Source organism: Diplotaxodon limnothrissa, linkage group LG11, assembly GCF_057381915.1.
Source record: "Diplotaxodon limnothrissa isolate DT_005_m linkage group LG11, D_limnothrissa_male_GT1.1, whole genome shotgun sequence".
Taxonomy (NCBI): domain Eukaryota; kingdom Metazoa; phylum Chordata; class Actinopteri; order Cichliformes; family Cichlidae; genus Diplotaxodon; species Diplotaxodon limnothrissa.
In genome coordinates, this window is record NC_140606.1 from 28,984,858 (window position 1) to 29,005,781 (window position 20,924).

General features: G+C 37.7%; 5 protein-coding genes across 5 annotated transcripts; all 5 read left to right on the forward strand.

Annotated features, from left to right (window-relative positions):
- The first annotated feature begins 2,456 nt into the window (after positions 1–2,456).
- On the forward strand, positions 2,457–3,602 carry LOC146623072 (H-2 class II histocompatibility antigen, A-U alpha chain-like). Its single transcript, XM_085366550.1, has 4 exons — positions 2,457–2,535; positions 2,757–3,020; positions 3,107–3,388; positions 3,475–3,602. Exons 1-4 carry the CDS (start codon positions 2,457–2,459, stop codon positions 3,600–3,602), a joined length of 753 nt encoding a protein of 250 aa, XP_085222676.1.
- A 746-nt stretch (positions 3,603–4,348) lies between these two features.
- On the forward strand, positions 4,349–5,999 carry LOC146623073 (rano class II histocompatibility antigen, A beta chain-like). Its single transcript, XM_085366551.1, has 6 exons — positions 4,349–4,445; positions 4,606–4,866; positions 4,973–5,254; positions 5,642–5,752; positions 5,849–5,874; positions 5,973–5,999. Exons 1-6 carry the CDS (start codon positions 4,349–4,351, stop codon positions 5,997–5,999), a joined length of 804 nt encoding a protein of 267 aa, XP_085222677.1.
- Positions 6,000–7,857: 1,858 nt separating this feature from the next.
- On the forward strand, positions 7,858–10,010 carry LOC146623074 (rano class II histocompatibility antigen, A beta chain-like). The gene is made up of 6 exons (XM_085366554.1): positions 7,858–7,954; positions 8,115–8,381; positions 8,488–8,769; positions 9,671–9,781; positions 9,860–9,885; positions 9,984–10,010. The coding sequence occupies exons 1-6, from the start codon at positions 7,858–7,860 to the stop codon at positions 10,008–10,010; spliced, it is 810 nt and encodes a 269-aa protein (XP_085222680.1).
- A 2,686-nt stretch (positions 10,011–12,696) lies between these two features.
- Positions 12,697–14,147, forward strand: LOC146623075 (H-2 class II histocompatibility antigen, A-U alpha chain-like). Its single transcript, XM_085366552.1, has 4 exons — positions 12,697–12,778; positions 13,282–13,545; positions 13,634–13,915; positions 14,005–14,147. The coding sequence occupies exons 1-4, from the start codon at positions 12,697–12,699 to the stop codon at positions 14,145–14,147; spliced, it is 771 nt and encodes a 256-aa protein (XP_085222678.1).
- A 1,223-nt stretch (positions 14,148–15,370) lies between these two features.
- Positions 15,371–18,396, forward strand: LOC146623076 (H-2 class II histocompatibility antigen, E-S beta chain-like). Its single transcript, XM_085366555.1, has 5 exons — positions 15,371–15,428; positions 15,619–15,879; positions 17,616–17,897; positions 18,014–18,124; positions 18,371–18,396. Exons 1-5 carry the CDS (start codon positions 15,371–15,373, stop codon positions 18,394–18,396), a joined length of 738 nt encoding a protein of 245 aa, XP_085222681.1.
- The last annotated feature ends 2,528 nt before the right edge of the window (positions 18,397–20,924 follow it).

The following is a 20,924-nucleotide window of genomic DNA, read 5'->3' on the forward strand; positions in this document are numbered from 1 at the left end:
ACTTTAAGTAATTTTATGTACAATGTTTTCATTCATGTTTGCATGTTTCAATAAATGCATTTTTCCAGCGAAATATGAAGAAACATAGGGTGACTCAAGACCTTTCTGTAAATATCCAAATTCCACATCCAACAGTGACCCTTCGTATGTTTTTACTGGAAATCTGATATATATTGCTGGTGGACTGAATCATGTCACAGCTATGAATAAAAATATATATTTGCATTAATCATATTTCACTTTGTTTGTGTTGCAGACTCTGTCAGTTTGTCATGACACACTGGGACACTGAATAGTATGGGGCTGAGCTGTTATCAGTGCATTAGCCTTTTGCTCAACAGCCAGTATATTAAGATCTAGAGGTTTCCTCACCATCTAATCACTATTTAGTGCCCAGTTTTTCTGTAGAAAATATAAAACATGTACATAGTTGAATAGATTAAGTACTACTGTATTTGAGCCAAAATAGTCAAAGTCCTCATGCTGCATATTTGCTTTTTGTGCCAATAGCCTCTAGTAACTGACTCAATTTAATATTCTTTTAACATGCAAAGCCCAGTTGAAATACTTGGTGCTACGTCAGGTGGACACAAACACTCTTACAGTGTCCTTCAAAACATTGCCCTGGGACACCCTGATCACAGATTATGTTTAGTTATGGCTTTCTCGGCTTCATGTCCGCGAGCATGCAGGAGAATTTTTTTGTCATTTGGAGTTCAAAGGCAGATCAAACTCTCCACCAGGTGGTGATAAGCTGACAGCTCTGCTCCTCTTCACTCAGGTGTACAAAGTATTTAGCTGCAGGTCTGATGACATGGCAACAGATTGGTCATATCACCTGTTCAACAAATGGGAACTCTGAGTTTCCTGGTCCAGAACAGTGATTGGAGTAAATTCAATCAACTTGTGAGTATGTTCATTCTGAGTTAAGAGAGTAAGTCACCATCGTAACATCTTTACATATAAAAACAGGAAGAAAAACAGAGCAATTTGATCAGTTTGTGCCACTTTGGCATCATCACATCAAAGAAAGAATAAAGTTTGAAATTAAATCTATACATTTTGTCAGTGTTCGTTTTGCCAGTAAGAACTTTGATCAGATAAAGCTGTATCCTAACTTTACATTTGATTTTATAGCTAATTATTCATCATCATCATCATCGTTTATTTATATAGCACTTTAAAAACACACAAGGCCGACCAAAGTGCTGAACAATAGAAACATAATAGATACCATAAGAATAATAAATACGATAAAATAACAAACATAGTGAAAACAATAAAATATAAGTAAGTGCAAGTCAGTCAACCACTGAGTCAAAAGCCAGTGATTAAAAATGCGTTTTCAATCTGGATTTAAAAACCATCACTGATGTCGATTGCCTAATGTGAAGAGGAAGATTATTCCAAAGCTTAGGTAATTATTCAGCCGAAACTTGACAGGACAAACTGTAGGAAACAAAAAGTAAAGATCAAATGTGGAGAAACGGTTGGGACACCTGGTTAGATCAGTTACCCAGATCGCAACAGACTCCAGACAGACACACCCTCGGTAATTCTGATAAAGCAGTTGAACCAGTCTGAAACGAAAATAATTTTTTGAAATCTTAGTATAGTAGAGGAAGTCTAGTATAAGGAAATTAAACAGAGGATAAATGTAGCTGTTGTTTTCCCGAGAAACTTGTAGTTGCCTTTGCTTTCTTGCCACGTTTATGTAATAAGAATCCCCCCCCCCCCCCCTTTCTGTCTAGCTATCTTTATATAAAGTTGCATTGGTATGTCAGCATAAATGGAGTCACATTTTGTCATGTAATTTCAAATGCAAATTTTCAAAGACTTCAACAAATATGAGCGAACAAACAAACTGTTTCTTTGCAGTTTGTCACAGTTGCTGTATTTCCCAAGGAGTCAAAAATGCCAATGTGTCGTGTTCAGAGATGGAGAAACATGTAGGAAGGGGAGGATGAAAGAAGAAGGTGAGAGATTATTAAAAAAAAAGCCCAGGTTCACAAGTGAAATTTGATTAAGTAGGTTAATCAAAACTTTTTTTAGATTTTTTAAAATTAGATGTTGGATCCATACATGATGTGTTGACTATGTTTAACGTGAAATGTCTTGCAAAACAAATTAAAGTATGCTAACTTTTTGTTATTCAAAGGATTGATCACATCTAGGGTCTTATTTACACTCACTAAATTCTACCTATTATATTGGTTTTATAGTGTGTAGTGGCAGGAAATCAGCCATAGGGTTCTGCTGATATCTTCTTGAATTCAGTTGGTTAAATCCACAAAGAACAGCTCACAGAACAAATTTAATTGGAATTTTCTCCAGTTACTCCTTTGTTTTACTCCACCCCAGGACCTGGTCTGGTCATATGACTCACTGTGAAGTTCCCTGTTGGCAGCAGTGGTAAAGTTAAAACCAATACTGAACCACTCAGTCTGCTGTCACTGATGTCACATCACACAACAGATATGAAGCACGCTCCTCTCTTAATCCTCATACTCAACAACTTCTGTGTCTTCTCACAGAGTAAGTAAGTTTTAAGCTAACAATCTATTGCAACTTGTTTGTTCTGGAGCATGCAGTTCATGTGTTGAGACATGTTAAGCACCCATAGTCATTTTTTGTTTCTGTTACTCAAGAATGCAAATGCCTGAAAAGACATTATTAGACATAAACTGTACATATTAGCAGTCATATGACTTGACATCTATACTTTTAAGTTGTAACCACAGTTTTTTTTTTTTCAGTTCCCCATGAAATGACCTACGTAGTGGGCTGTTTCGTCCAAGGCCTGACAGAGGTTCAGTTTGAGTTTGATGGTGAAGAGTTTTTATATGCCGATTTCCCAAAAAAAGAGATTGTCTACACCGTTCCCAATTTTATTTTTCCCGATCCGAGTCATGTTTTGGTGGGTTTGAGTATCCTTGAAGATGCTTTGGACAACAGGAAATGGTGTTTACTAATTACAAAAATTGCTGAAATGGAAGAGAAGTATGTGCCAGAAGAAAAAGGTAAATCAACCTCTGCATCAATCTCTGTACAGACATGATTGAGAAAATGCTGAAGAAAGTTTTACTTGTGTTTTTACCTCCTCTAGACCCTCCAGAGATCGTCCTCTTCTCTTCTGACAAAGTTGAGCTGGGAGTAGAAAACAGCCTGATCTGCTTTGTGAATCACTTCTACCCACCTTCCATCAATGTTACTTGGACCAAAAATGGCCATCCGGTGTCCACGGGGGTGTCACTCAGTCGATATTTCCCTAATAAAGATCAAACCTTCCACCAGTTTTCCACTCTGACATTCACACCAAGTGAAGGAGACTTTTACAGCTGCACTGTGGAGCACTCGGCACTGGAGACACCCAAAACAAGAATCTGGGGTAAATATTTGACCTTATGAAGTCACTAAAAACAGAAATTTCATTGTGTCTGTAATGACTTATATTGTCTTTAACTTTCTCTACAGAAGCTGAGGTCATGAACAGTGATCAAAGTCTTGGACCAGCTATTTTCTGTGGAGTGGGATTGAGTCTGGGCTTACTGGGAGTCACAGTCGGAGTATTTTTCTTTGTAAAGGGACACCAACGACAGTAACTTCTGTGAGGTTAAATATAGTCAGCATATGATAAACAAATACTATATTATTTCTGCACAGTACCATTTAAAGCCAATAAAGTTAACACACACAAAACAAATCCAGTAACTCAAGATGTGATAGAGACTAAATGTGAGTTTGTACAATGTATACAGTGTTTAATAAACTTCGATGTACATCATGTAAATCAGTTGTATTTTTGATTTTGTCTTCTTTGATATATTAACCACATAACTTGTAGAGATTGTGGTTCTTATAAAACTATAACTGTTATTTTTGTTTATACTTTGCATATACATATATTTAATTACATTTTTTATACAAAAACATGATAAAGTGATTCAAAGCTTTTTGTATTCTGTGTGTTTCTTTTTGTGTTTTACATAAATACTATATTCTACCAATACAAAACTTGCTTTACTAGTAATGTGTAATGTTCTGTTTTGTTTGTGTAATGACTGTATAGTCATGATCCACAAAAAATTCTGAGCACTCAATTTGACTGAAGTGGCACCATGAAAAAAATGCTGGTTCAAAATCTTTACTTCCCTGATTTTTAACCAAATGTGTGTTTTTTTTTACTTCTTTTTTTTTTTTTCATTGGTAATCTGAGATTTTTTGCAAAATAACTGAGGAGGTACCCAGTAACAACAAGAGCACTGAAATCAAAACAATACATTTCAGGAACTCAACTTCCTGATTTTTACAACTCAGTGCCAACTTTAACCACTGCTGTCTAGGTGTGATGATTCAGTCACTCTACTCTTATTTACCAGACAGCATGTCTCATACTCACAGTTTTCTTCCTTTCTTTGTGCTTTTGCTCATCTTTTCCACAGAAGGTAAGTTAGACTTTTTATTTATACTGCTGATCAAAGTGATACAACAGACTCAAATAGCTACTTAGCAGCTATCTGTTTAGCTGTAGCATGTGATGTGTGATGATAGGATATACATTTAACTAGCCATATTAACTACTGTTTGTTGGAAAACATTTTTCAGGCGCTCTCTTTGGATATTATGTGGCTCATTGCCAGTTTACTTCCCCTGACGGCCACGATGCCATGTACGTGGAGCAGTTTTACTTTAATAAGGTGCTAGAATGCCAATACAACAGCAGTGTGGGGAAAGTAGTCGGTTACACAAAGAACGGAATAGAATTTGCAGATAAGCTCAACGGTGACCAGGGCTTTATGAAACATGAGGTATGGAAATCAAACCTTTGCAAAAGAAATGTCCCACTGATTGAGCTCCAGAATTCAGGTAATTTTCACAAAACATCACAGCAATTATCTCAAAACTGTCTCTCTTTCTTACTTTCTACAAAGAAAGTCAAGTTTTGTTTTAATGACTTGTATGTTTCCTCTAGTCGAGCCCTACATTTGGCTGAGGTCTGTGGATGCAGCAGACAGCAGACATCCAAGCATGCTCGTCTGCAGCGCGTACAACTTTTACCCAAAACAAATCAAACTAACGTGGCTCAGAGACGGAAAGCAGACAACAACTGATGTGACTTCCACTGAGGAGCTGCCAAATGGAAACTGGCTCTACCAGATCCATTCCTACTTGGAGTATACACCCACACCTGAGGAAAAAATCTCATGCATGGTGGAGCATGCAAGCCTCATGAAGCCCCTGATATATGACTGGGGTAAGAGAGTATTTAATGCCACCTGTATCTGAGCTTTAGATTAGACAATTACACAACATTTCATACTATTTTGGACATGTTTAGCTAAAGCCAGTTAACTTAATAATAAGTAGTTACATTTAATCCAAATCATTAAAGTACATTTTTCTGCCTGTATTTCTGTATTTTGTAACTGATTATCATTCAAATGCGACTTTGCTTTCTTTGTGGATATATCCACATTTCCCAGCATGCATTCCTTTGAAATTTTATGAGAGAACTCCAACACAGAATTCACAGAGTAAAAGGCCCATGCTGCCACACATTAAAAACCACCAAGAGAAAAGTGATCAGAAAAGTGAAAGATATGTAGATGTAATCTGCTGCTGCTGATAAATGTGTTTTCAGAACCATCGCCTGACTCAGGGAGAGATAAGATTGCTGTTGGTGCAGCAGGGCTGCTGCTGGGTTTGGTGTTTTCATTTGCTGGGCTCATTTACTACAAGAAGAAATCCAGTGGTGAGAGATTCTTTCTAATAAACATAAAAGAATGTTTTTGTCATGACAGCATCTACTGATAAGATTTAATGATAAAAACGTTGAACCTTTCTGCAGGGCGGGTCATGGTGTCAACAACCGAGGTAGATGTTTATATTTAACAGTTATTTTTCCATCACTTTGAAACAGATGTGGAAACATCTACCAGACTATAATAAATCTCTTTTTCTTTTTTCTGCAGGTTTTATACCCCGATGACACACTTTGAGTCGGAGCAGCCTTTTGGATTTCACTGAGATTTTGGTTCTGATTATGTAAAACGTTGTGGTCGACTTGCTTGTCCTTAAACTGCCGTCTGAGCTTTTCACAGAGGCACAGAGACTCACATCATCCACATTTTCTCCTCACACTGTAAACTTGATCCAAACTCTGAATCACATCAGCTGAGCTTCCACCAGCAAACAGCTGTGTACTGTTTCCTGTCTGCTTCACTTTGGAAAGAAGAATTTAAAAAGTGAATGTAATATGATGTTTTGTTTTGGGGTTTTTTTTTAGCTTACTCTACCGCCCTCAAGTGGCCAAAAAATCAGTTAATGCAGGTAAACCTTCAGCACATGTCGAAAATGGCAGCTGTAAAGCACTGCGGGGTGAAAACAGGAAATGGGCAGTAAGGGCATAATATTTGGACATTGCAGAGAAAATAGTAATTATTCAAATTCATGTTTATCTAGTCTGTGTAACAAACATGTGTCATCCTGTCTTTCTATCCCAGCTACCCTGGTGTGGATGGTAAATCAATTTCACTACAGATATCAACTACAATCAACTACTGATAATAAATATAACACTTGTGTTTGCTTAAACATTCCATCCATGTGTGGTTGAGGACATACATCCACAGGCCATTTCTTTAGGTACATCCATTTAACTGCTTGGTAACAGAAATATTTAATTAGCTAATCACATGGCAGCATCTTAATGTACTTAGGCATGTAAACATGGTCAAATCCAAAGGGAGGCAGGTGATTTAACCAACTTGAACATGACATGGTTGTTGGTGCCAGACTGGAGTGTTTCCAGAACTACTGATTCTTCCACAGAGAATTGTATGAAAAAGAGAAAATATCCCATCAGTGGTAGTTCTTTGGGTTTAAATGTCTTACTGATTTCAGCGGTTAGCAGAACAGTTTTGGGTTCATAGGAAGGCCACAGTAATTAAAATAACCACTCGTTACAACCGAGGTTTGCAAAAAAAAAGTAAAGAAAAAAGAAAAAGCACTGCAGCAGCAGAAGCCCACACTGAGTACCACACCTGTCAGCTAAGAACGAGAACAGTTGTTACAGACTCAAAAGTGGACAATAGAAGATTTGAAAACTGCAGCCTGGTCTGATGAGTTGATTTCTGCTGCAAAATTCAGATGGTAGAGTCAGACCGTGGTGTAAAAAACATGAAAGCCTGGATCCACCCTACCTTGTATCAACAGTTCAGCCTGCTGGTGGTGTAACAATGCTTGTGATGTTTTCTTAACATTATGACCATGGTGTACCATCTTCTGCTGGCTGCTTCCACCAGGATAATACAACATTGTCACAAAGCTGAGATCATCTCAAACTGGTTTCTTGAACACTAAATTTAGTTCGCTGTCCTCAAATGGCCTCCAAGTAAATAGATGTCAATCCAACAGAGCACCTGTAGGATGTAGTGGATCAGGAAATTCACATCATGGTTGTTTAGCCAACACTAAATTTTATACAAAAACGATGATAAAGTGATTCAAAGCTTTCTGTGTGTTTCTCTTTGTGTTTTACATAAGTACTGTAATCTACCAATACAAAATTTGCTTTACTAGCAATGTGTATTGTTTTGTTTTATAAATTACACTTAGAAAAGATATAAATCCTGAGTTCTCCATTTGACTGAAGTGGCACCATTACTTCCGGATTTTTAACCAAATGTATTTTTTACTTCTTTTTCCCCATCGGTAATCTTTATGCAAAATAACTGAGGAGGGAATATGAGACCCACTGACATTATGAGCACTGAAATCAAAACAATACATTTCAGGAACTCAACTTCCTGATTTTTACAACTCAGTGCCAACTTTAACCACTGCTGTCTAGGTGTGATGATTCAGTCACTCTACTCTTATTTACCAGACAGCATGTCTCATACTCACAGTTTTCTTCCTTTCTTTGTGCTTTTGCTCGTCTTTTCCACAGAAGGTAAGTTAGACTTTTTATTTATACTGCTGATCAAAGTGATACAACAGACTCAAATAGCTACTTAGCAGCTATCTGTTTAGCTGTAGCATGTGATGTGTGATGATAGGATATACATTTAACTAGCCATATTAACTACTGTTTGTTGGAAAACATTTTTCAGGCGCTCTCTTTGGATATTATGTGGCTCATTGCCAGTTTACTTCCCCTGACGGCCACGATGCCATGTACGTGGAGCAGTTTTACTTTAATAAGGTGCTAGAAGGCCAATACAACAGCAGTGTGGGGAAAGTAGTCGGTTACACAAAGAACGGAATAAAAGTTGCAGATAAGCTCAACGGTGACCAGGGCTTTATGAAACATGAGGTATGGAAATCAAACCTTTGCAAAAGAAATGTCCCACTGATTTATGATGAGCTCCAGAATTCAGGTAATTTTCACAAAACATCACAGCAATTATCTCAAAACTGTCTCTCTTTCTTTCTGTCTACAAACAAAGTCAAGTTTTGTTTTAATGACTTGTATGTTTCCTCTAGTCGAGCCCTACGTTTGGCTGAGGTCTGTGGATGCAGCAGACAGCAGACATCCAAGCATGCTCGTCTGCAGCGCGTACAACTTTTACCCAAAACAAATCAAACTAACGTGGCTCAGAGACGGAAAGCAGACAACAACTGATGTGACTTCCACTGAGGAGCTGCCAAATGGAAACTGGCTCTACCAGATCCATTCCTTCTTGGAGTATACACCCACACCTGAGGAAAAAATCTCATGCATGGTGGAGCATGCAAGCCTCATGAAGCCCCTGATATATGACTGGGGTAAGAGAGTATTTAATGCCACCTGTATCTGAGCTTTAGATTTGAAAATTACACAGTATTTCATTAGTTACTTCATTTTACAGGTTTGCACATCTAAATCAACTCAGTGAGAGCTTAAACATAAAATATAGTTAGCTGATACTAAATACAACTGAACCAAATGCAAATTTTCTGCTTTTTGTTTGCGTAAAACAAGAAACTTGTCAGCTTAAGACAAGAGATGTTATAAAAGGTGTTTCATGCTATTTTGGACATGTTATCTTAAAGCAAATTTACTTAATAATAAGTAAATTCCACTTACATTTACTCCAAATGATTTAAATACATTTTTCTACCGGTATTTTCAGTCAAGTCAAATTGATAATCATTCAAATGTGACTTTGCGTTATTCTTGGATCTATACAATCAACATTTTTCAGCATGTATTCAATTTGACATTTTATGAGAAAACATCAACGAGGAATTCACAGAGTAGAAGGCTGATTTTGCCACACATTAAAAACGGCCGAGAGGATTTAGCGACATAGCAGTGACATAGCAGTGATGTGGTTAACACTGTCACCTCACAGCAAGCAGGTTCCTGGTTTGAAACTCCTGGTTGGCCAGGCCTTTCTGTATGCAGTTTCTCCCTGTGCGTGTGTGGGCTTCCTCTAGCTTCCTCTTCAAGTCCAAAGACAAGCATGTTACTCTAGGTCAGCTGGTACTTCTAAACTGGCCATCCACATGAGGAAGATTAATAAAATACTGCATGAATGTACAACACATTGTAGTCTAATGCACTTTAGAGTTATTAATAAAGTAAAAGTATTGTCATCTGATTGACTCATGATTCATATATTTGATATATATCAGTCTAAAATATGTAGATGTAATCTGCTGCTGCTGATAAATGTGTTTTCAGAACCATCGCCTGACTCAGGGAGAGATAAGATTACTGTTGGTGCAGCAGGGCTGCTGCTGGGTTTGGTGTTTTCAGTTGCTGGGCTCATTTACTACAAGAAGAAATCCAGTGGTGAGAGATTCTTTCTAATAAACATAAAACAATACTTGTGATAAGATTTAATGATAAAAACGTTGAACCTTTCTGCAGGGCGGGTCATGGTGTCAACAACCGAGGTAGATGTTTATATTTAACAGTTATTTTTCCATCACTTTGAAACAGATGTGGAAACATCTACCAGACTATAATAAATCTCTTTTTCTTTTTTCTGCAGGTTTTATACCCCGATGACACACTTTGAGTCGGAGCAGCCTTTTGGATTTCACTGAGATTTTGGTTCTGATTATGTAAAACGTTGTGGTCGACTTGCTTGTCCTTAAACTGCCGTCTGAGCTTTTCACAGACGCACAGAGACTCACATCATCCACATTTTCTCCTCACACTGTAAACTTGATCCAAACTCTGAATCACATCAGCTGAGCTTCCACCAGCAAACAGCTGTGTACTGTTTCCTGTCTGCTTCACTTTGGAAAGAAGAATTTAAAAAGTGAATGTAATATGATGTTTTGTTTTTTTTACCTTACTCTACCGCCCTCAAGTGGCCAAAAATCAGTTAATGCAGGTAAACCTTCAGCACATGTCGAAAATGGCAGCTGTAAAGCACTGCGGGGTGAAAACAGGAAATGGGCAGTAAGGGCATAATAATCACTAATCACATGGCAGCATCTTAATGCACTTAGGCATGTAAACATGGTTAAATCAAAAGGGAGACAGGTGATTTAACCAACTTGAGTACTTCAAAAACTATTGATGTACTGAGATTTTTCCAACTGTCTCTGGGGTTTTACAGAGGATGGTCTGAAAAAGAGAAAATATCCAATCAGCGCCAGTTCTTTGGGTTTAAATGTTTTGTAGATGTTAGAGGTTGAGAACAGAATGGCTTTGGGCTCATAGGAAGGCCTCAGTAACTAAAATAACCACTCGATACAACCGAGGTTTGCAAAACAAAAAGCACTGCAGCAGCAGAAGCCCACACCGAGTACCACACCTGTCAGTTAAGAACAGGAACAGTTCTTACAGGCTCAAAAGTGGACAATAGAAGATTTGAAAACTGCAGCCTGGTCTGATGAGTTGATTTCTGCTGCAAAATTCAGATGGTAGAGTCAGAACGTGGTGTAAAAAACATGAAAGCCTGGATCCACCCTACCTTGTATCAACAGTTCAGCCTGCTGGTGGTGTAACAATGCTTGTGATATTTTTCCAACAGTATAACCATGGTGTACCTTCTGCTGGCTGCTTCCACCAGGATAACACACCATGTCACAAAGCTGAGATCATCTCAAACTGTTTTCTTGAACACAAAATTTAGTTCACTGTCCTCAAATGGCCTCCAAGTGAATAGATGTCAATCCAAAAGAGAACCTTTGGTATGTGGTGGATCAGGAAATTCTCTGAGGCATCTGTGCCATCAAACATTAAAGCAGCTCTGAAGGCGATGTGATACTAGTAAGTTATACCTTATAAAAAGGCTGCTGAGTGAAAAATAATGTGCTTTTTGCAAATAAAACAAGCTGTCCCCAGTTAGAAAATATACAAATAATTCATACATAAATACAAATTTCCTTATTGTAAAAACTTGATACGTTATAGTAGGAAGACTAGCCAACAGGGGCAGTGATACAATGTAATATTCAGCCAGAAAACCAGTCATGTGGATGTTACTTTGATCCTTAATGTAGATTAAACATTGATGCAGAGCATTTACTGTCAGTCAATAACATTCGCTGTTGGCAATGAATTCTGTCCAGGATGACACACCCTGCCACACCGAAAATATAGTTCGGGAATGATTTGTTTGATGTCTTTGTTCTGAAACAGCAAGTCCAAAAATAAAGAAAAAAATTCAATGAAGAGCTCCAATAAGAATTTCTTTTGCTTTAACTTATTACTATTCACTATAAAACACTGTAAGCTGGTTAAACTTAAAAACGTAACTCTGCTGTTGCTTGGAAATGTTTTCAAGGAAGTAAACTTTTTTAAAAAAGGAACAGACTTTAGGCTAATTGCAGTCAGGTTTGTCAGTAATCACTGGATCAGCTGTTCCATCAAAGTCAACAAAAAACCGACAAAGGCAGAGAAGAAGCAGCCAGAAACCATGACGTAACACTGCAGTGAAAGGAAAGTTCACTACAGATCTCCTTTGGAAATATTTAAGAAAAATGGAAATGCCTCCAGTGTGTCTGAAAGTACACAGGGCATTTTAGTGAGAACATGAGAAATCCACAGGGACCTGTGAACCCTGCAACTGTGGACACTCACTTCATTCATTATACACCACTTCTGCTTTCAGGGTTTTTACTACTTCTGTATACTTAAAAAATTCAAACGTACAGATTTCTGTGGCTTAACGTGGATAAAACCATCATCGTTTCATTATTATTAAATGAGAACCACAATTTAGGAGTATAGGAGACACAGATTTTTCTCTCTAAACTACAAGAGGGAAAGGATTTTATACCCATATGTGTGTGCGCGCATGTGTGTGTGTGTTTATAAGCAAGGTCTTCAGCTTATAGTGCAGTTTTGTTTTCTTTTTTTTGACGGTTCCTCTTTTTTGAGGAAACTAAACATGTGACCCATCTTAGAACAAAAACCTCAGAATGAGCTTCAACAGCAGGATAAGGAAGCCGGAAAGTATTGAAATGTGGAGCAGAACTGCGGTAAAGCCGAAAAGATGGTGTAAAAACTTTCATAACATCATGTGAATTTCGGAGGCAACTTTTCTGTATGACGGTGAATGCACGAAAGTTATGTAGCTACTGGCAAACGATCTCTCTGAGGTATCTCGCCTGTTCAACCGGTTAGACTGCTGCATTACCATCAGTGGTCATGTGTTAAGAAGGTGTAGCTGGGCTTTATTGTTAACTGACCCTGAAAGAGATCGTAGTTTGCATTTTGTTCAGTTTGGACCAGTGGGGGAATTTCCAATGATGGCCACCTGCAGCTCACACATGAGGCGCTCTGCTCTCGTTATCCTGCTGCTCAACAGCTTCTGCGTCTTCTCTCAAAGTAAGGATGAATTTCTAATTTACTCCTTTACTATAAACTCATACTATTCAATGTATGTTTGAATTTTCTCAATTTGTCTCCTTCTCAAGTCATCTGGTAACTTGAATTTTCTTGTTCACTAATACTACTGTGAGGTTAACAATAACACCCCAGCTTCACTGGCATGTATTTCATCACTGCTCTTCGTGATGCAGTCCTATTTTTCTGTGTAGTATTATATTAGATCATTAACTGCACTGCATGAGGTTAGGATTGTGCTTCCACCTGGGTTCATTCATGCGTTAACCTGCATTACAAGCCGGACACTCTGGAAACACATGATTTGATGTTATGAAATGTGTTACATGTTTCCTTTATTTTCCTTTAGTTTGTTATTTAATACTCCTGTCTTACTCTTTATATTTTATGTACAGTGAAAATAAAGGGCTATTCTGTTCTATTCTGTTCATACTAATACATTTATTGTTATTCTCTTGTTTGCATTTTTTTGTCTTTTTTCTCAGTTTCACATGAAATTACCTATGTCGTGGCCTGCTTTGTTGATGGGAGAACTGAGGCACAGTTTGAATTTGATGCTGAGGAGCTTATGTATACAGATTTCGAAAGACATGAAGTTGTATACACGGTGCCCCGGTATTTTATATTTAACCCAAGTGAAACATTTCAGAATTTGAATGTATATAACAATGCACAAAAAGCCAAGAGAGCATGTCCAGCACTTCTGTCATACTGGACAGTAGAGGAAAAAAATCCACCTGAAGATAAAGGTAAAGGATTTTTATTCTTGTGTTAACTTCATGTTGTAACATTGCTGATAAGATCTGATGATGTTAATTGTGTTTGATCCTACCACAGACCCCCCCGCAAGCATTCTTTACCCTGCAGATGAAGTCGAGCTGGGAGTTGAAAACAGCCTGATCTGCTTTGTGAATTACTTCTATCCACCTGACATCAATGTTACTTGGACCAAAAATGGTCATCCAGTGTCTGAGGGGGTGTTGCTCAGTCGGTATTTTCCCAATAAAGATCAAACCTTCCACCAGTTCTCAACTCTGGTGTTCACTCCAAGCGAGGGCGACATTTACAGCTGCACCGTGGAGCACTCGGCACTGGAGACACCCCAAACAAGAATCTGGGGTAAATATTTGCCCTAATGAATAAAAATAAAATGAAAAGATTTGTTTACTGTAGTCAGTAATTATGTTCTTTTTTTTCTTCTTCTGCAGAAACAGAAATAATGAAAAGCCATGAAAGTCATGGACTGGATGTTTTCTGTGCAGTGGGCCTGACTCTGGGCCTGCTGGGAGTGGCAACGGGAACATTTTTAATTGTAAAAGGACTTGAAAACAAAAAACAATATCTATCTTAGAGATTCCACACATGAAAATCACACAAATAAACAACAAAACTGGGGCACAAAGTCATGGTTCATTCAATAAACAATTCAACAATTAGGTCAGTCCAAAGGTTTAAAATTAACTGTAATGAAACAGTATCCACTAATCACATCCAGTCTTTATTGTGAGAAGTGTTTCAGATTCACACAGGAAATTCAAAAGGCCATTTGACTTTTTATTTCCTTATTTAAATTGCTGCTGTTTGCTTGGGGTGTTGCAGCACTTTTAGTTAACATGTAGTCATTTTCTGCAGTAGTAGCTCTGCAGTGTAGTGGTTTGCACATTCTTCTAACAAGCAGAAGATCTCTGGTTTGATCCTGGCATGAGACACAAATCCCTTGGGGGTTGTGTCAGGAAGGGCAGAAAAGTTTGCCAAGTAAGAGATATGGAGTTGCTGGCTGTGCTTCAGACACAAAAGCAGTGAGAAGTAGCTTGTTATTATGAATTTTAAATAAAATGTGCTAAAACAGAGTCTCTAGGAGGCAGCAGTAAAATGCAACAAGGTTTTCTCAAGTAGTGAAGACTGGATTAATATGTTTGCATTATATGCACAATAAATATAGTTTGCCATAGCTGGGCAATGAAGCTAATTTTTGTCTGTAACCAAACACCACCTTTATTGTTTATGTAACTTTGATTGTTATTTAATCTTCTTTTCTATACCAGCAAAATAAAGAAATCTTTGTTGAAAAAAATGACTGTTGTCTTTCAGCTCTTTATCTTTGGTTCCAAAACCCGTAAAGCTCTGATGTCCCATTAAATAAACACATCGGCCATTAAAATCAGTATTATTACAAATAAATAAAAACATATTTCCTGATATGCTATAGATATAGATATAAGCTGCTAGCCTGCTAGTGTTCAGATAAATGCAAAACCAATAAGTTTAATAAAATCAAATATAAATCTTTTTAGTAACTTCAGACTGGAGAAATACTTGTTTTGGGTTGTGTTTAGTAATTCAAACAAATCAGGGTTAACTGTGGATATTACATAAAAATTACGGCTTGTCTGTGTTTAAAAAAAGCTTTACTGTCTGCACAAATCTGACAATAGAAGTAAATCATGTCCCACAGAGCACCACGCCTACTAAAAGCCTGCATAACAATACTGTTGCTCAATCTGGCGATTCACTTCCTTCTGCAACAAGATCAGACTTCTTCCTATTTTCATTCGTGATTCCTATTTTTTCACCATGCATATTCGCTGCACTTTACTGCTAACAAGTGTGTTCCTCTTATTTTCAAGAGCAGGTAGGTAACTTCAAGATAATAGCTGTTTATCGGTCTTACAGTAAAAATAAAAAAGACGTTTGATTCATTTGTGTTATTTAGTAAACACAAGCTAACGTTTAAGATTGTCGAACTGGCGCTTGCGTTGTGTGTGAGAAGACAACACACATGAGCATTTCAGCATCAGCTAATTGTTGACTTTGTGTTACAGATGCTTACTTTGGTTACGGTGTGGTCCGTTGCCTGTTTACTTCCAAAGATGATGTTGTTTATCTGGCACAGCTCTACTTTAATAAGGTGCTTCAGGGTCAGTACAACAGCACTTTGGGGAAATATGTCGGCTACACAGAGAAAATGAAAGAAATTGCAGATGAACTCAACAAAAACCAACGTTTCTTAGAACAAGAAAAAAAGAACGAACAGAAGTGCAGAACCAACGTCCCGCTAGTGTTTGATGTGCTTTCAAGACCAGGTGAGCATAGAAAAACTCTGAAACTCTAATGATATTTTAGATTCCAGCAGCCATTGATAGTTACACTTCTTATTTCTGTGATATCAATAAAGCACTAGGTAACAGCTTGGTGCTCTACAGGGACTTTCCCTAAAATGTTTTTTAAGTACGTGAGAAAAAGATTGCTGGTGACTGAATCAGTGACTGAATCCTGTGACTGGTAAGTTTTTGAAAATTACTAACAGTGCTGCGGTGTTTTGCACTGTCGCCTCACAGAAAGAAGGTTCCTAGTTTTAACCCAACCTGTGGATTTGTGTGGAGTTATCATTACCTCCCTGTGTTCAACTTCCTTATACACTCCAAACTGATGAATTACTGATGAATGAAAATCTCTCCTGATTTGTGCGCCATCTCTTTTAAATGTTGAAAGTGAAAACACTTCCATAAAGGAAACAACCCTGCGTGCTTAGTTACTGCTCTTCAGCCCTCTTGATGCATTTTAGGAATTAAGATGTCCCTCTGTTAACCCTGGTCACGAGCAGGAAGACGGATGGACAAATTAGAGAAATGAGAAAACCCTAGACTGAAAGTAAACAGCTCAGAGGACACGAAAGAAAAAGCAGTTCCCGAAATAAAACAGTTAGTCGAAACAACAGAGCTAACAGAATTCATGACCAGGAAACAAGGAGACAGAATGGCGAGGAATATCAGCGAAAATTCGAAAAAACATACCAAAAAACAGACAACCACTGAACAGTCAGGGGTGAGGGAAGAGAGCCAGGACAAAAGACACAATGTGGAAGAGAGCCAGAGATAAACCTGAAGATCTGAAAGCAATGATGCAGCGTAGTTTATTAAATAAGGGAATGTTCCGAGTGAAAAGATCCAGCCCAAATTATAAGCTTAATCAAACAGAGGGTTTTACTGGGAATACTGTTAAATGTTTAATGCCACCTTTCCCACACGATCCAGATTAATGTGGTGGGTGGGGTCTTTTACATTTTGAGAGAATTGAGTCTACTAACAGGTTAAATGCAATTTTGAGACGGTCATTATCAGCATATACATGGATATTAAAATGACCTACTATAATTATTTTATTAGAGCTGAGGACTAAATTAGAAAGTCTAAGAATTCACCTAGGAACTGTGAGTAAGGGCCATATGAATGATAGTTAACAGCAAATAAAACTGAGTTTTCCGATTAGAGTTTACAATGCTAAGAGTTCTGCTTTCAAATGAAATCTAAGAAGTTGTAAATCTGGATCTATTCAAAGCTTTAGTGGAAGATTGCTGCCACTCCTCCTCTTTGGTCTGTGCTTTGAGGATTCTCACAGTTAGTATTGCTCAGGGGTTTGATTAATTTCAACTATCTGCTGGAACCAAGTCTTTGTAATAGGAGCAAATCAATATGTTTGTCAATTATCAAATAATTTACTCACAGGGGCTTAGAAGACAGAGACCTAATTTTTAATACTACATATTTAACTGTTTACTCTTTAGTGCACTTGAGGGTGCTTTGTTGTGCTTTCTTTGTGAATTTTTTTCATTTAAATCTGATTGGTTTGCTTTGCTTTTTGCCCGACTGGTAACACGCCATCTTCTATCGGAATAGAGGATTACAGGAAAACTGAAGCTCCAGAGAAGGATATAAGGCTCATTACAGAAACTGTGTTATTGCTGCAATGCCTAATCAGTGTTAATTGATGGTATTTAATTTTATACCAAATCGTTCTGACTGTCTGTTCTTTCCACAAGTTGAGCCCACAGTCAAGCTGAGGTTAGCTGAGTCACCAGAAAGTGAACATCCAGGCATGTTGATGTGCAGCGCGTACAACTTTTATCCCAAACAAATCAAACTGACATGGCTGAGGGACGGAAAGGAGGCAACATCTAATGTGACTTCCACTGATGAACTACCCAACGGAAACTGGCTCTACCAGATTCACTCCTACCTGGAGATTATACCCAAACCTGGAGAGAACATTAGTTGCATGGTGGAGCATGCCAGCCTCATGGAGCCCAAATTTTATGACTGGGGTAAGACAGTGAAAGGAAGCTTATTCTTGGACCTCATCCTGGTTTATGATGTTATTAAATAAGACTTATTAAATTCACAGTTTAGAAATGTAATATAGTGATACATGTGTTTTCAGATCCAACATCCGAGGCAGAGAAGAATAAGATTGCTATAGGTGTAGCAGGGCTGCTGCTGGGTTTGGTGTTTGTACTCGGTGGAGCTGTTTTCTACAAGCGGAACACTACAAGTGAGAAACATGACAAACGTGACCTCCTTAATGTCTCTATCTGTAACCTGAGCAATTATATAAGTACATTTAAGGAATAACTTTTACTTGCTCTGTAGGTAACAAGCTGTTCACTCTAACAGTCATTATTTCCACATCTAACTCTACCGCACTTTGTAGCAGCTGCAATTTTAACACATTAACACAAAATTATTGTTATTTAAAACCAATACATTTTAACTCTGTCTTCTTGTTATTATTGTATAGGCCGGATATTGGTGCCAACAAGTTAATCTACCTGTTTGGAGGTACTGTCCGAAGGTGGAATCATCTAAGAAACGATGGCAGCAAATGGAAAAAAGTCAATTTTGAGTTTGCCAACTGGGAAGACACTTATAATTTGTGCATTTAGACTGGAGAATTCAGAAATATTCAGCAAAAAAAGGAAAAAAAACATATGACTTAAGACTTTTGTTTATAAAACATCACAACTAAATTAACAATGTAACTAATGATTTAATTAATTTATTTAGATTTCTCAGAGTGTGGGCTGTAAATGTTCATGTTGACAGAGATGCTGCTGTTTTGAAGGTCTACTTGATTGTGAAATGTTTTATTAATATTACTGAAAATGTTAAAAATATATATCTGGGGCTTGGATAAAAGAGATATATTTTATTAATCTAGTCATTCAGTTATTCTAACAAGCTGATTTATTTATAGACTTAATGTGAAACTGCATCGTGCAATATGTTCTTCATTTTCTTGTTCCAGCTGTTTTAACTTAAAGATTTCATGCTTTTCTTTGTCAAGTGTGAACTGGATACCGTTGGGTTCGTAGGGCCCAGTTGTTCAAAAGCAATGTGGCAGGATAAGGATTATTTGATGTGAAATATCAAAATTAACCTGATCCCAGCAGGGGGCTGAATTTGGTCTGGACTACAAAGGAAAAATGAAACAAAAACTCAAAAGGAAAAGAAAAATAGAACTGGTATACTAAGTTTTTTTCACCACTATTTTTACATTTTGTATTAAGTGGTATATTTATAAAATAAAATATATTACCCTACATAATTGTATTGATGATGCCTTCTTCATAAGTTTTAAATATATAAAATATATGATAAACTGAGTTGTGTGGTGAAGTCATCACGTTAACGTTAACTAAAAAAGGTTATGAATTAAGAATTTTAAAGGTAATCACAGTAGGTAATAGTAAAATCATTAAAAACTTAAATCTATGCATATGATATTAATTTTTGTTGCCATCTGCTGGTCATTTTTTAGTTTAGTAAGTCGGGCCCGTCGCAGTAAAGACAAACAGTGCAGAACATATGTTGCTGCACAAAAGCAATCAGAGATGTTCGTGTTTGTGAAGCATGGTGGCAGTAGCATCATGGTGTAGTCCGTCTCAACAGCAGAGGCTGAAGTTTTTACAGTAGACACAGCAGTGACCTCAAGGCACTTTATATGAAAAGCTAAACCATACAATAACACATACAGAGAACAACCCAACAATCATATGACCCCTTATGAGCAAGCACTTTTGGGGATAGTGGGAAGAAAGAACTCCCTTTTGTCAGGAAGAAACCTCCAACAGAACCAGGCTCAGGAAGGGGCAGCCATCTGCTGCGACCAGGGTGAGGGGAGGAAGACAGGACAAAAGACATTAATTAATCAGTCAATCAATCAATTCAATGCATCATGGGAATCCCCCTAGCAGTCTACACCGGATCCAGGCCTAACTATATGCTTGGCAACAAGGAAAGTTTTAAACCTAATCTTAAAAGCATAGATAGTATCTGTCTCCCGAATACAAACTATTGGAAATATTGGAGATATTGGAAACTGATTCCAAATATCAGAGGCCTGAAAGCTAAAAGCTCTGCCTCACACTCTACTTTTAAATACTCTAGGAACCACAAGCAAGCCCGCAGTCCGAGAGTGAAATGTGGGTTCATTAAGATAAGATGGGGCCTGATTATTTAAGACCTTGTATGTGAGGAGCAGTATTTTGAATTAAATTCTGGATTTAACAGGGAGCCAATGAAGGGAAGCCAATACAGGAGAAATATGCTCTCTCTTTCTCGTACTGCAGCATTTTGGATTAACCGAAGGTTTTTCAGGGAGTTTTTAGGGTATCCTGATAATCCGGTTGTTCAGTCTGACGTCACTAGCCGTGTCTGGGTCTAAACTCCGCTGCAGGTCCATATATCAAACGATCACTATGGCATTACTGAGAATTGAAAAACTGTCTAAAGTCTTTCATCTTTAATAAAATGATCAGTGTTCTGCTCTACCAGGTGTAACAATTGAGTTTAACATCCAGGCATCCATGAAAACGGAATTTATGACATTTAACGGAGTTAGAAGTTAGCAGGGAGTTAGCTCGCTAGCTTCTATCTAAATACAATATAGCATGTCCTGACTGCGGGGTTTTGGAAACAAATTAAAACGTACAGCTCTGTTATCACTTCCAGCATAAATGAAGACAGAAAACTAAACAGCAGTGACGTTTGTAGGGTTACTGAAGTTGGGCTAGCTGGTATATAATGATGTGCTACGTGACCGCTAGCAACACAGCTATGTTAGCATAATATAAACAAGCTAACTTTTTTCCCACTCGATAAAAGTTAACGTGAGTGTTCTCGGTGGTCAGGAACAAATGTAATCGCATGGCAGGATGCTGTAAAAGGACCAAACTTCAGCCAGGAGAACAACTGAGATAATCCATCCTCAATACGAGGTTAGTCATTCATGGGCTGGGCTGTAGTTACATCCTAAGGTTTTAAAAACTGAGCTTAAATAAATGATTAGCGGT